This window comes from Anomalospiza imberbis, chromosome 1, assembly GCF_031753505.1.
Source record: "Anomalospiza imberbis isolate Cuckoo-Finch-1a 21T00152 chromosome 1, ASM3175350v1, whole genome shotgun sequence".
NCBI classification, from domain to species: Eukaryota; Metazoa; Chordata; class Aves; order Passeriformes; family Viduidae; genus Anomalospiza; species Anomalospiza imberbis.
In genome coordinates this window covers 60,416,030-60,430,342 of record NC_089681.1, presented here as the reverse complement: position 1 = coordinate 60,430,342, position 14,313 = coordinate 60,416,030, and the positions used below count along the sequence as shown (strand labels likewise).

Here is a 14,313-nt window from a genome sequence, read left to right as displayed (position 1 = left end):
CGAACAGCTTAAATCACCTTTCTGGTACATTTAATTTGATATTTCAGATTGTATAGTAGGAGTAAACTACTGTTCATCAACCAAACCTCTAAAGCCATCCTAACTCACTCCTGAATGCATGGAACCACAGCCACAAATCCAAGAACAAGTAAGGCTGTAACTAGGACCTCATGGAAGTTCTTATTTGCAAAGCCGGCCAATACCAGGGCTAGAAACCAAAGACATAAAACTAACAAGCACACAAAAGAAATAAGAAGGGGGAGAATCTTCTCTAGACAAATTCCTCCTCAAAATGGAGAATGACTTGCTTAGATGTTCTCAGCTGTTAAATCAACTATACATGCAAGCCACTCTTTTGCTGAGACTAACAAAAGTATGAATCATCACCATAATCATCTTCAAGCAAAAAGGAAAAAAAGAGGCCAACATAACCCTACTGGCTTTGGGCACAAGCATGTTCTCAAATTACTTCTGCAGTTATGAAAATCCCACTCTTGAGCATCAAAGCCTAGTTGTGATCATCTGAAAGCTTGTTTAGTCAAATTATGCTGCTTGTTTGTAATATTAACTGCTAGTTCCAGTTTGGATTTCAGAGAGACCATCCAAATGCACACAAAGTGAACAAACCACAGCTGGTTCCACTGGAGGAAAAAAAGACCTCCTTTGTCCTCCACCGCCTGCTCCTCTCCAGAAAAATCTGAGCAGCAACTTACTTCTGTGGACACACTTCAAACCAAAAAGAAAAAGCTTAAGTCTTTTTATTTAAAAAGTATCCTAAAGGGTTTTTTTCTTCTTAGATTCAAGCTAGAAAAAGCCATCTTCAAGTGTCAAGTTTAACACCTATCAACATGATAAACTAAAGGGGAAGGAACAAGACCTTTGTAGGTTTTTGCTTAGAGTTGCATCTACTGTTTTGCACACCTGAACAGGATCCCGGGATTCCTCAGGATTCCCTTAGCCAAAATGCTAGGGCACTCAGACGCCAATCCCAGAAACCATTTGTTTACTGGACAGCTTGTTCGGGACCATTAGCACACATGGTACTGCAGAGGAAGCAGTTGCTGCTCAGTCTTACCCCAGGCAGTACAACACCCACTCTACACAGTCCCCTTGGACCCATGGTCTGCTGAGGGAATCCATGCTGCTCTGCCCAACACAGCTGAGGCAGAGCTCAAGACATTGCACCCAGCAGGAAAGAGACATGGAAAAGGACAGAGAAGAGAACTATGGTTACTTGCACTTGGCTGGTATGAGCCAAAGCTCAGCTTAAGTTGCCACATGAGAAGACAGCCAGCAAAAGGGCCAAGCCTCCCAGCCTAGCCCCTGCAGGCACACTGGAAACTACTGATCAGTGGAGCCTGATATGTGGGAATGCCATTGCAGGCCTGGGGCACTGAGGTCTGACAGGAATGCTGTCCAGTCAAATTGACTTGTTCACATGTTCAGCCTTAGGAAAGCCCAAGAGTCCATTTCATTGCCTGGGAATAGCACAATAGTAAACAAATGCAAAAGTTTTCACTTGTGCTTTCTCCATGATCCAGCTTTTTAAGGCAAGGGAGCTAGAAGGTGATTCTGTAGAGGAGAAGAGTCAAAAGATTTAAGCAGATATGAGAATGCCTTTCTTTTTGTTAAAAGATTAGTATTACTGCAGTAACAGTTTAGCTGATTTATTCACCCTGTGTATATACACAGGCAGCAACCATTGTCTGACTTTTCAGAACAGGGGAAAACACTGCTTCAGCTCATTCATCACCCCCCTATTGAGGCTGATAGAGAGTATGGCAGTAATAATGGGGTTCGCAGTGCCACTCAGCTTGGAGACTGGATGCTCTGCATTGTATTCAGACAGGATTTCAAGATATCATCCGCCGTGTATCTTACAGAAACTAGAAATTCTGATAGCCAAAATGACTGATCTGCTTCTCTAAGCCACAAAGTTCATCTTATCATATCCCTTCACAGAAAGATACACAAGGACTGGTGTCTGCCAGCAAAGTCTCTGCAAAAACAATACTGTATTTCACTGTTTGAAAAACGAACAGTTTTAACAAGCAGATTAGTTTTCCATAATGAAGTAAACTACTCAGGCCTATTTAACTAATGCAAATACTGCATCCAGTATTGCAGAAGTTGGAGGACAGGAGGAACGCAGGGAACTTAAAAAGAATTTAGTCTGACAGAGCTTATTATGACTGATAAAAACAACTTAGAAACAAGTGTACATTTTGTTTCACAAAAATAACCTCCACCCCAAGTTCCTCAAAGTATCAGCCAATCACTGCATTTGTTGTCTGCAGTTTGATGACAAAAACCACACAATAAAATGCAACACATCAGGCAGGAACCCCAAACAAAAACAGATGCCCAGAAAAGTGTTCTGATAAAAGTTGTGAAGACACAGCTAGCTGATCAAAACTTACACAGGCTGATCAAGAGCAATCAACTGCTTTCTTTGGCTTTTCTTCTGGCTAAAGGGTACAAGAGGTCAGAGGAGATGAGGGAGCAGGATTTTGAGGTTTGTTTACTTAGAGAGCTGTTGTTTTGTGAAATGAAGGAGTTATTTGCAAGCAAAAGAGAGCAACTCTTTTTTTTTTCTTTAAATTTTAAGTTTCAAGATGTTTACAGGGCCAAAAATGAAGCCCTATGTTTATGAGGTGCCATCCCTCTAGTTTATTGCTGGCTTTGAAATCAGGCTATTGTAATAAGAAGACATCAAAGAGCAACATTTAGCAATAAACATGAGTTACATTAGCCACCTACTTCTCTCATGAAATAAAAAAATCAAGAACAGAAAGAAGACTAAACACTTTCATCCCTACATAGACTGTAATTTCTGCTTGCATGTGAGATTTTCAAAACTGGGAAGACCTAATAAGGGATGCTTTATCAGTGAAAATGAGCAGAGGGCAAGAAAGAGGAGGAGAGAAGAAAACGTAAATGTTTTTGTGCTTGCTGACTTCACCTGGAACTTCAGAGCTCTGCTGTCACATGCATGTCTGTGTTTCTTGGTTTCCTTTTTCTCCCTCAGTCACACCTTTCCCAGCTCACACAGCATTCTCTGGCTCTGCTCCCAGCCTCAGAGTGGCTGTCACTAGTGGCAAGAAGCCACCAAGCAAGCAGATGTTCTCTGCAACAAGTCCTCTCTTCAATGGCTTGCTCCAGAGCAGCTCTGCTTCACTAAAATGATCGAGCTAGTGGAAAGTGGGAGATTTCATGCCCTCTCAGATCTTGCTATTTCTTTCAAGAGAAAGTCACAAGAGCAAGACAGCTTCTCTTCTGTTTGCCCTCCATAGAAATCCCACGAGGGATACAGTTTCACTACCTTCAGCACCAAACTTTTTTCCTGATTGACATAATGCCATACTCCTACCCTTCTTCCTTCTATTCCCTCTTTTTTCCCTCCCAGAGAAACACAGCCATGCTTTAGTGTATTAAATGCTTAGAATAGTTGCTCTTACCAAAGAAAAATCAGTGGTTCCCCTTCTTTTTCCTGCTTCTCAGACACAATGTTTCACATCTAATTTTGTTTCAAGAACAACCTTTGCAACTCCTTCAACCCTCTCCAGGGGTCTGTAAGGCTCAGTTCAGGACAACACTTTTCTCTCTTCTGTATCTACTCAGAAGAGAAATTCTTGTCTCTCTGTTCCCATCACCCTCAGACCACCTTCTGCTCCCGAGATGCACCTCACATTCAGTCTCACAGATACTTGGCTGTCAGCTCAAGGGCATACCCTTTCCCCTGCCTCGCTTACCTTATTTCACAATTTTTGAAAACGAGACTACTACACAGCTTATTTTGCCTCACTACTGCATGGCAGACTGTGAAAATAGTTATCCACAAAAACATTTTTTTCAGCCTGTTTGCTTGGAACCATCATCCCTTTCTTTGCCAGCCTTGTTCCAGTAGTTCCTCTCCTATCAGGTCACCCACGTAGCTGCTTTCTCCCTGCCATCTCTGTCAGCATGGCCTCCAAGCAGCACACTGCCAGCCTTCCTCACTGCCTCTCCTCCTGATATTTAAACCCCCAGTGCCACTCTCCTTCAAGAAACAATTGTTTGCAAGAAAGCAGAGACTTTAAAATGAATCTGTGATTTAAGTGCCAAGTCTACCTTTCCAAAAGCAAGTATCTTCCTTTTCTAATTCCAGTCCCCTGCCTCTCTGGGAACAAACCAAAGTCTGTTTGCAGATGACATGGACCGAGATGGTCCTGTATTTTTGTGCAACACACACTCTGACACACCACAGAGCTTAAGCACAAATACAGCACAGGATACATACATCCATGGCATGTCACCATCAGCATGAGGGAGAAAAAGAAGATTTGGCACCTTGCCACTCGGAGGGACAAAGCAGTCGGGTCTGGTGAACACTGTGATAACCCTGTGAGCCTAGCTTCCTGCAGAAAGGCAGCCCTGCCCTACCACAGGTCTCCAGCAAGAGCAAACCACTTTCAGAACATTTACTAAGAGGTATCTACATGGATACAGGAAACCTGCAACCAGTAATGGCTCTGGCTGGTTGCAAACTTATTTCAGACCTTTTTAGCTGCCGCCAGAGGCTTCCCCATGAGCTCAGTGCCAGCAACAGCTGCAGAGAAGTAATTTGATGCAGATGCACACACACCCCTGGCCAGACCTGAAGGGGGACTGGGAACAGCTGTGCAGGGAGGAAGCAGGAGGGATGGCACAAGGCTGGGTGGCCCAGGGGCTGGTGCACCACACCAGCCATTTCTGCTTGAATGAACTTCAGGCATTTCCAATGAGAACGGAATACCTCCATACAGGGAGATTTTGCTTTCGCTTAGAGAGCGGCAACATCTTCCAAGGTACATTTCATCTTTTAACTCATGGCCTGACATTTTAAAGGTAATTAGAGGCAAGCAGTGAATCCTTAGAAAACCTTTCTTGGTTCCTAAAAGCTCCGATTAAGTGCACAAAAAGTCTCTCAGAAAGGGAATGATAAGGGACTACAGAGGAAGGCACTATTAATTGCATATCTGAAGCACTCCTTGGAGGTGGCTACTCCTGGAGCCTGTTAGACAGAGCCTCCACAGCTATTTTAACCTCACACAGGAGGCATTCCTTTGACTTGGCTGTAAACAACATTTAATTTTCTGAGGTGCTCTTTAAAGTTGAAAGGTCCATTGTTCAGTGTCCTTTAGGACTGTTTCAGTGTGGTGAGACTAAATTTGAGAAGACTACTCACATAAGACAGACTGGCTGGATGAAGTTTTAAGCAGATCAGAAATTCCCAAGTTACTAGACTAAAAAGTATTACAAACAGGAGAGAAGCTGGAGGCAGGATCAAGAATGGGAAAGCATGGGAATACTGGAACACAGGATGGCAGCCTTCTGGTCACCTGCCATCCATCCAGTTAGCACAACTGGTACCCATACCAATATACTTGCTTCAGGAACATTGCTGGAGGAACTACCAACTTTCTGAGACAAGACAGACCTGAAACTACATCGAACCCAAGTACCAGAGCATATCCTCCACCACAGCATGCTCTGTGACACCAGGTAGCTCAAAGCAATGTTCCAGCCTTCCCTGTATGTCCTAGAGGCACCACTGCTCCCACAGAGCCAGAGTACACGTCAGAGAAATGAGTTACACCGCGCTGGTGCTTGCTGCAGCTGTCACCTGAACAGAACCATCCCAAGATGACTTGTCTGTGCCACACTTTTCAGCTGAAAGGTTTGGCCTCTCGTCTGTGAAGGGCAGCAAGCGTGCACAGGACCTGCCATCCTGGCTCAGCCGAAAGCTGTGGTCACTTTCTCTCATGGCACCTAGCAGACAGACTTAGGGTTACTAGGTATGACCACTTCAGAAAGCTACCCTACTATGAAGAACAAAGATTTGTTTGTAATAAGAGAGGAGCCAGGAGTTTAGTAGGTGCTATTTAGCACATCAGAATAAGCACAATACCTACTGTGAAAAGCCTAGCAAACTGGGAGGGAAAGGAACAGAGGCAACACTTCTTAAGAGATTAATGTTTACAGTCTCTTGACACGTTTTGCAACAATCCAGACTGTCTCAAGTTGCTATTACTGTGGCACACTGTCTTCATTTGAGAGGGGGAAGCACTGCGGTTTTCTGAGTCCGTGCCACATTTGGTTTGCATATAATCAAATATGTTTTCAAGCCCAAAAACAGAAGTTAAATCAGATGGTTACAGAGCTTTTTACTGCACTTATTTTAGTTTTATGCCAGGTATGACAAGTATGACCTTAATTTGGAAGAATCTAAAGTACTGCTTAAAAACTTTAAGCAGACTTAAAGTCTGTTTTAACATTGTGTAGCATTTAAAAAGAGCGCTGCTTTTTGATCTATTTTGAAGTGTGCTACACATGGAAAACTTTTCTTAAAACTTCAGAAGGCCTGTACAGCTTCAGGGTTAGAGTGAAATCAAAGTACACAAGGCTGGAAAACACCATTTGTAGACCTCTGTCAGTTAACACCAGACAGTGCAGAACCAGACCTTTAAAATCTCTCTATAGAGGGCTGTTAAAAGTAAGCTTGCTCTTTCTGCTATTGCTGCAATTTTAACACTGCTTGATGTTACACTTTACACATTTCAAATCCACAATGGGTATATATACACTGGCATAGCTGAACAGTCATGCAACACCAGCAACTTTGGCAGGGAGGAAGATGCAAAAGGTTTAAACCATCAATCTTTATGTAACAACACAGGCACACCTCTTTTAAGAAAGGGGGACAACACGTGAGCAGGACAAAGCACCCACAAGCTGTTTGAATGCTACATCTATCTGGCAGCTGGGCAGGCTTGCTAAAGCACTGACTGCTACACCTGCCTCAGACCAAAACAGTCTTTCAGCTGCTAGTGACTTCGTAAGAGCATGGAGCTCAGCTGATCCCAAACATGATTTTTGTCTTTGAACACCGTAACAGTATCATGTCTACTCAGGGCCCATCAGAAAATGAATGAAAATTTATTAATAATCCATTTGCGGCATCCATCCAAACACCAACATTTAATGAGAGTCAAAACAGGGTAGGAAAGGAGAGTATTAAAAAATATGGTTACAATTGACTGGTTCTGTTTATCTTAATGGGTTTGTTTATGGTAGTAGGATGTTAGTCACGTTATTGCTAATTTGTAAATCAGTTTGCAATGCAAGAAAACATGACACTACTAATAAGGCAGAAATGTGACAGTCAGCACGTGAGTCAGGTAGCTGTGCTTTTACAATTCTCAGCCACTGTCAAAAGTTCCATTGTCTGAGAGGGTTCATCAACAACAAAGGGTTCTTCTGCAAAGCACTTTTATCAGGGAACAACAAATACATTTAGCCAACTTTGAAATCATGAAAATTTGTTCTTACTAGTACATACAGTTCACAGGAATTCATATAATAGTAACAGAAAAACAGTACTCTGCTGCTTTTAAGCCAGAAACATGGACCTGTCCGTTTCAAAGCAAAAAAAGCTCCAAGACACACTTCCATAAACAATTCAAAGTGCTATCATTTAAAGGCCCAAGGCAATTTTATACTTCTATTATTCCAAAATATCTAAGAGATTGGAAAAGAAATTCACATTTGGGCTGATAGTAGCCCTACCACTTGAAAAACTGCGTATAGTATTCAGGGGAACAAAAAAATAAAATCTCCTTTCACTCAGAGCAAGACAAAAGAAGATTGGCTACATGGAGTTATAATTCAAGAGAAGTTCCATCACTAATGTAGGAATTCCTATTTTTAAAGCATTTGCTCTTCTGTAGGCTTATATTCATGGACAAAGAAGCCTGTAAACTCTCTGTAAAGCTAAAGACAGAAAATGAAAAATAGGTTAAGAACTCTGCCTGTGGCCACAAGATCCCAAACAAAACAAACACAAAAAGCCCCACACATTGCAGGCACTGGAGCTCTTGGTAAAAGGGGAAAAAAGGGGAGAGAAAGGGTCATCTGGAAACCTTTTTCAGAGATTAAGAGGCAGTTTCTTGAGAGGGGACAGATACTTCACTTGTCACCCAACAGAGAAAAGGAGCCAGTGAGTACTAGACACATGAGAATACACAGTTGTTCTAAGCCAGCAAGATAATGTGTTTTCAGATCCTGTCTAAAAGGGCTGAAACATTAATCCTGAGCTACAGAGACAACACCTAGATAAGAACTGAGCTTCTAATTTATTTTGTCATGAAAGATGGGATAGAAGGGCTAAGGTATAATTACAATTCAATTAATATTTTCTTATGACATGCGCTAACTTCTAAGCAGGTTTCTCTTTACCCTTCCTCTTTTCTATCTAGCAATAAGCTTTGAAGTGTTTTGATTTTAAGGCCAGCTCTCTGAGGATGAGGGTGAGGAAGGGAAAAAGCAGGGAGCTGGACAGAAGGGGACTTCTTAAAGAAGATGACTGCAGCAGTTTTCACCACTGCCATGTGTGAAACAGAGGTGTGCACAGATGGCAGTGGGTTTTGCCCTTCAGTATTCGCTGCAGCACAGAGACCCATTAAGCTTTTGTAGCACCTTGCAGTAATCCAGAGAAAAAGTGACCTGGCATAACCAAAAGGTACAAACACAGTGCCACAAAGCTCATCCTTCTGCAATGACAGAGCCAGAGAACAGATCACTGACAGCGTCCCCCCACGTAGTCACAGACATGAAAAATCCACAGACACAAGAATTGTGAGCTGAAGCATGCTTTGGGCCACATTCCCAGCAGGGATGATGGGTCAGGCTAGGTTCAGCAGAGCAACAGGCTGGTTCAGACCCGCAGAAATCCGATCGTCCACAAACCACACAGGCCTACTGGACAAAAAAAAAGAGGAATGCCGCCTGCAGGTTTTGGCCCGATGGCGCAGGAAGGATGCTGAAAACTGGAATGAATTCAGCCATCAAGCTGATCCCTCCTTCTCTTCCTCCTTCCCCTCGCCCACCCCACCGCTTCCAACACACAGATACACACACTCCTTGTTTTTAACAACCCTCTGGCACACATTAAGAACCTTATTACTTAAGGATACTTGGGGATTTCCAGAGAAGTATCTTACCAAGCACAGTACTTAGTGCTGACAAACTCTCCCCTTTCAGTAATCAAGGGCACAAACTGACTTTCAAGAACTTGTTTTTTGGAGAAAATGAAAGAAATTCAGAAAATCCAGAAAAATCAAATTTCACGGGAGCCATTTCTGAATTGTGACTAATGCAAGACACAAGCAGGATGCTGGTTTATCCTTAAGGAAGGAACCACCTGGTTATCATAACAGAGGCAGGGATATCAAAACCCCAGCATCTGCAAAATATCTCCCATCCAACACCCCACAACCATTTTTTCCCAGAGCTCCTTCTGATCAAACTCAATCTTCACAGGAGAAAAGCTGTTTCATACCATTGTGTAAAAGCAGCACTCTCTCACACTCAGCTCCTCTGCTAAAAGGGATTCCACCTGCCCACGGACTGCCACTTCCCCAGTCTTTGAAAAGCCACCAAGAATCCCTTGATCCCCGGCCAGCAGCATGCCCTGGCGCAGAGGCTGAGCTGCACCCACCTCCGCTCACCTGGCAGCCTGTGCTCTCAGGCGATAGCTGCAAAATCATGAGTTCTCAGACTCAACTTTCAAGTTCTCAGGCAAGCCCAGACAGGCCTCATACTTACAAAACACAAGCAACTAAGTGTTTAAAAGGTTGACTACATAGGGCTACCAAAAGTAGCATTATTACTGAACCTTTTTGTTTCCCTAGCCTCAGATAGTCCATGCAAACAAAAAATCTCAGTGCTCTGTACTTCTAGATGATTACAGCTCAGTGATCCACAGGGACAAGGCTGCCAGCATCACAACCCACCCTACAAGAGCATCGTGTTTTTGTAAGAGGTATCAGGTTTTTATACAGCACCTTGCCAGGTACCATTGGCCAAGAGCTTTTAACTGGACCTCCTTCAGATCACTGAAGAGTAACTCCATGAGAGGGAGCCTACAAGCTTCACAGGCAAAATAAAACTATCTTGCAATGTCAGCACTGACAGCCTGCTACATCAACAGCCTAGCTGTTATTATGTCCAAGTCATGCTAACAGTAAAACTCACGAGCAGCAGGAAATTCAACAGCACGGCTTCCACTGACACACGCTGCAGGTTCACAGATCATCGCTGGGTGTAGGCCCTCAACAGGGTATTTTGAATTTAGCTTCTATTTTAAGTTTTCTTCCAATGCAGTGGAGGTCTCCATACTAATTTCTGGGCCATCAGCAGTGACAACCCTGAGCTACAGAAGGCCTTTAGTCCCACCCATGCAAGTTTATTTTCCTTCCCTCCAAAAATCCGCAATCATTCCTAGGCTTACAATCTCCCTATACATCACTCTGTGTCTATAGAACCAGGTAGGATTCACTTACAGAAGTCCTGCAGCTGTAAGGGAAGCTATGAGCTTGTTATTATATGGCTGCTTTCTAATTGTTAATAGAACAAACTCAAGCTATGGCAACATTGAAGTACAGGAGAGAGGAGGAACTTAAAAATTCTCGTATGTGGTCAAGGCTTTAGTTTAACACTCACAGAATGTAAGGGGTATAATTCAAAAGACAGGATCTGGAGCGTTTGGGAGCCACAAGGAATGTTGTGGGTGGGTTACATCTTAGAACCAGTACAAGCTGAACCAACACTTTCCAGCTATGGAAGCAGAATGGAACTTTCTAGGCCAGTTGAGCCCTTTCAATTGGCAATAGCAGGTTAGGAAATAAGGGCCTGAACCCACATTTCAGGTGCCATGTTTAGAAATGATTGGAGGCTCCCTTGGATACAAGGTACTTCTCCCACTGAAGCCATCTCTGCTCTATGTGCTGCTCAAGGCCATTTGATCTGAATGCAAATTTTAACAGCAAAAATGGACAAAAATGAGCAGCACCAAGCAAAGACATCACCTCCAACACCATCTCAGCAGGTGATCAGGGACTCCAGGAAAGGTTAACGTTATCCAAACTCTTTTCAACTTATGCATTACTTACACATTGCCTATTACATGTGTATAAAACACGGGCTTTCAGGGAGATTTCTCAGTTTTGCTTAAATGCTACTTATCTTTGCCCTCAGATGCAAGATTTTGATGCGCTGGTTCAACCGAGAGCGACCAAAGTCTCCTGAGGAGAGCTGAGCACGACCAACGCCAGGCACAGCCACCCGACACCATCCTTTGCGGCGGCCAGCTCCGGCAGCCCTGCCCATCTCGGCTCCTTCCCCAGCACCACCAGCGTGCACAAGCTGCCGCCGGTGCCGGCATCCCGGCACAGCCGCCGCAGGAGGGGGAAGCTTCCCGCAGGTCTCCCCTCTGGCTCCTGCGGCTCGCACCTACGGCAGCACCGGCGGGGAGATCCGGCCCCTCTCCCTCCCGGTCCTCCGCTCCTCTCCTCAGAACGCGTCGGGGCACCCATCCCGCCTACCGGGAGCCGGTCGGAGCACCGGGGGGCTGAAACGCCCCGGGGCGGGGCGGGCGGGAGCGGCACCGCCGCCGCGCCTCCCGGTGCCCCCGGGCCGAGCCCCAGCCCGCCCGCCAGGCGAGGCCGGCGGCGCTTCCCGAGCCGCCCCACAAAGTTACCGCCGGAGTCCCCGCGGCGAAACAAAAGATGGAGCAGGAGCGGCGGGCGCCGCGCCGGGGGCGGGCGGGGAAGGGTCGCGCCGCCGCCTCGGCCGGGCAGGGGCGGCTCGTCGGGAGCTGCGCCCGGAGCGCTGATCCCGCCTCTCCGCCGGCCGCCGCCAGCCCGTCCCCGCTCTGCGGGCTAAGCCTGGGACTCGGCTCCGGCCGCACCGGGCGGGGAGGAGAGACACGGGGAAAGGGGGCGGGGGGCTCCATTCATTTTCGGGAGCACCGCCGGGCAGGGGCGCTCCCGGCCGAGGCCGCGCCGCGGTCTGCTCACCTTACTCTTCACTTCCACCGCGCTGCACTCCAGATACCGCAGAGTCTGAGATTTGTTGAAACTCCGGTTCATCTTCCCGGCCCCGCTGCCTCCCCTTCCCACGAGCCGCCGGCCCCGCTCGCGCCGCGCGCTCCGCTCCCGCGGCCACTTTGTTCCCGGCGCGCGCGCGCCAACGGCAGCGGCGGCGGCGGCCGCAGGGATCCGCGCGGGGCTCGCGCTCCGGCTGGGCCGGCGGCGGGCGGGCGCCTGGGGCCGGCGGGACACGCCCCGGACGGCCCCGGACGGCCCCGAACACGCCCCCGCTCGGCCCGGACACGCCCCTCCCTCGGCGGCCGCGGGGCTCCGGCGCGCCCGGCGGGGCTGCGGCGCAGCAGGAATTGGTGCGGGAAGCGGCGTCCCGGGCGGCTGGCGGGCCCCGCTGCCGCAGCCGCGCACGAAGCACAAAGCGCACCCGCGGCACCGCCCGCCGGTGGCTCCCCGGGTGCCCCCCAGCGCTCGGAGGTGCCCGTTGTGCGCCTCAGAAGAGACCCGCAGAAACTTTTCCAGACAGCGCTGATTGTTCTTGAAAGAGGGTTGGGATCTGAAAAGTGCTGCGAGTCATTAATTTGAGACCACAGATCACCAGGTTTGGGAGGAGAGTTTCCACCACGCCCTCCTTGAAATAAATCGGTGGACTGCCTCCCTCTGCTAGCAGCTCTGACTAATTAGGTAGGTTATTAATTTGAGAATCTCGAAGGAACTTAACTTCTTTACGTCTTCTGCCAAGAATCTTTTTAATTTTAACAGAGCTTTTTCCTTCAGTCAGCATCTTTTAGTCCCTAGGAGCCTTTGAAAGTGGTATTTTTTTCCTACACAATCCTGCCCAAAACATCAAGTCGTGATGTACAGAAGCTCAGGACACGGCACAGACCTGTGCAACCAGTTTTCTGCTGCTCGACATGTCCTAGGATCGTCTGCCCATCTAAGCAAGGAGCACAAAGCCCTAACAGACAAAAGCCACCCAGCTCTTCTCCAGGCTTGCTGGGCAGGTGTCAATGGCAGTGATGGGAATAACCACGAATTTAGGGGCAAAACCCAAGAACTGAGTTGACTTTTCATGTGACTCCAAGTAGGAGGATCAAAGCGCATGGCCCAAATACAAACCAGATCCATCTTGGAAAATGGACCTGAAATGAACATTTGCCACATGTTCTGGGCTTGCACTGTGTTTGGAAGGCTTGCTGTAAGTTAAACTGCAAAAATAAAGTCTAGAGAGCTGAGAAAGGAAATGTTTGTATGAACTTGATCTTTCCTCTTCTTAGCACGAGCAATGCAGCAGCTTTGCTTTCCCGCTATGATGGCCAAGGCCAGGCTGTGGAGATAGAGGATCCCTGAGGTGCCCAGAGGCTGAACAGACCTTTTGGGATGTTTCTGTGTAAAGATGGATCTTGAAATCCAGCAGCTGGATCTGTACGATTTAGTGCTTCAACATCTGGAGCAACAAGGCCAGTGCACTGGCATGAAGTTAATCAGTAGCTGGAGGACTGGTCTTCAGTCCAGTTTTTTTGAAATTTTTTATTCTGATTTCTTTAGTCAATTTTTGGATTTTTTCTGGGTTGGTTTTTTGTTTGGTTGGTTGGTTGGTTTTGGTTTTTTGTTTGTTTTTGGGTTTTGTTTGTTTGGTTGTTTTTTTTAAGAAACAAAGTTCCCAATAGACAGAAACCAGCAAACAATTTTAGTCTTAATTTTAAATTAGGTACTTGTTGTATTTGTGATGCCTATTTGAGAAGTACACATTAAACTTGCTTGAGTTTATTTTATGCTTACTTCAGGGAGCACAAATGTTTAATTACCATCTCTTTTATATTAATAAAGACTCTTCAAACTAATAATGCTTACTGATTTGTGTGTAATCAGAGTGAGAATTCAATTAAAATGAATTTTAAATATATATATATATATATATATATATATATATATATATCTTTGGGTGAGATAAAAGCTGGTAACCTGTACTGAATTAATAAAGAATGAAGATACATGTTTCAAAGCACGAAACTGGGGTTTATTTACCAGCAGAGCTAAAGGGATTTCCACTCTCCCTTCCCCAGCCATTGCAGATCCTGCTCATATTTCCACCACCACATGAATAGACAACCCTCTTCTCATCTACCCTGTCTTTGAAGCTGACAGGTATACTGAGGACAAAAATTACTTTATTTGAGGAGTGGAGCTAACATTTTTTCTGTTTCTTCTATCCTACAAGAATTTAGAAATGGTAGATTACTGCTTCTCTCTCTCTCTCTCTCTCTCTTTTTTTTTTTTTTTTTTACCTGTAAGAAAAGCTGCTTTTTGGCTGTTCCATTCCTTCCCAAATTTTCTACCTTGCATTAAACTCATTATATAAACAAGGTGAATACACTAATATGAGGAAATATGCTTTTTATATCACCAAAGA

General features: G+C 45.7%; 1 protein-coding gene and 1 long non-coding RNA gene across 3 annotated transcripts in view; one reads left to right on the top strand and one right to left on the bottom strand.

Annotated features, from left to right (window-relative positions):
- The window catches only part of PARD6G (par-6 family cell polarity regulator gamma), a 65,086-nt gene extending 53,010 nt beyond the window's left edge, over positions 1–12,076 (bottom strand). Inside the window, exon 1 of one of the 2 annotated variants that reach the window (XM_068194164.1) lies at positions 11,877–12,076. In XM_068194164.1, coding sequence (XP_068050265.1) covers positions 11,877–11,948 — 72 coding nt within the window. In that variant the 5' untranslated portion in view covers positions 11,949–12,076. Of the gene's footprint in view, positions 1–10,361; positions 10,499–11,876 lie in introns of those variants that run through there. The other variant, XM_068194172.1, reaches the window with a different exon arrangement.
- Positions 10,614–13,144, top strand: LOC137476118 (uncharacterized). Its single transcript, XR_011000256.1, has 2 exons — positions 10,614–10,769; positions 12,423–13,144. It is a non-coding gene; the product is annotated as an uncharacterized lncRNA (long non-coding RNA).
- Positions 13,145–14,313: the final 1,169 nt, after the last annotated feature.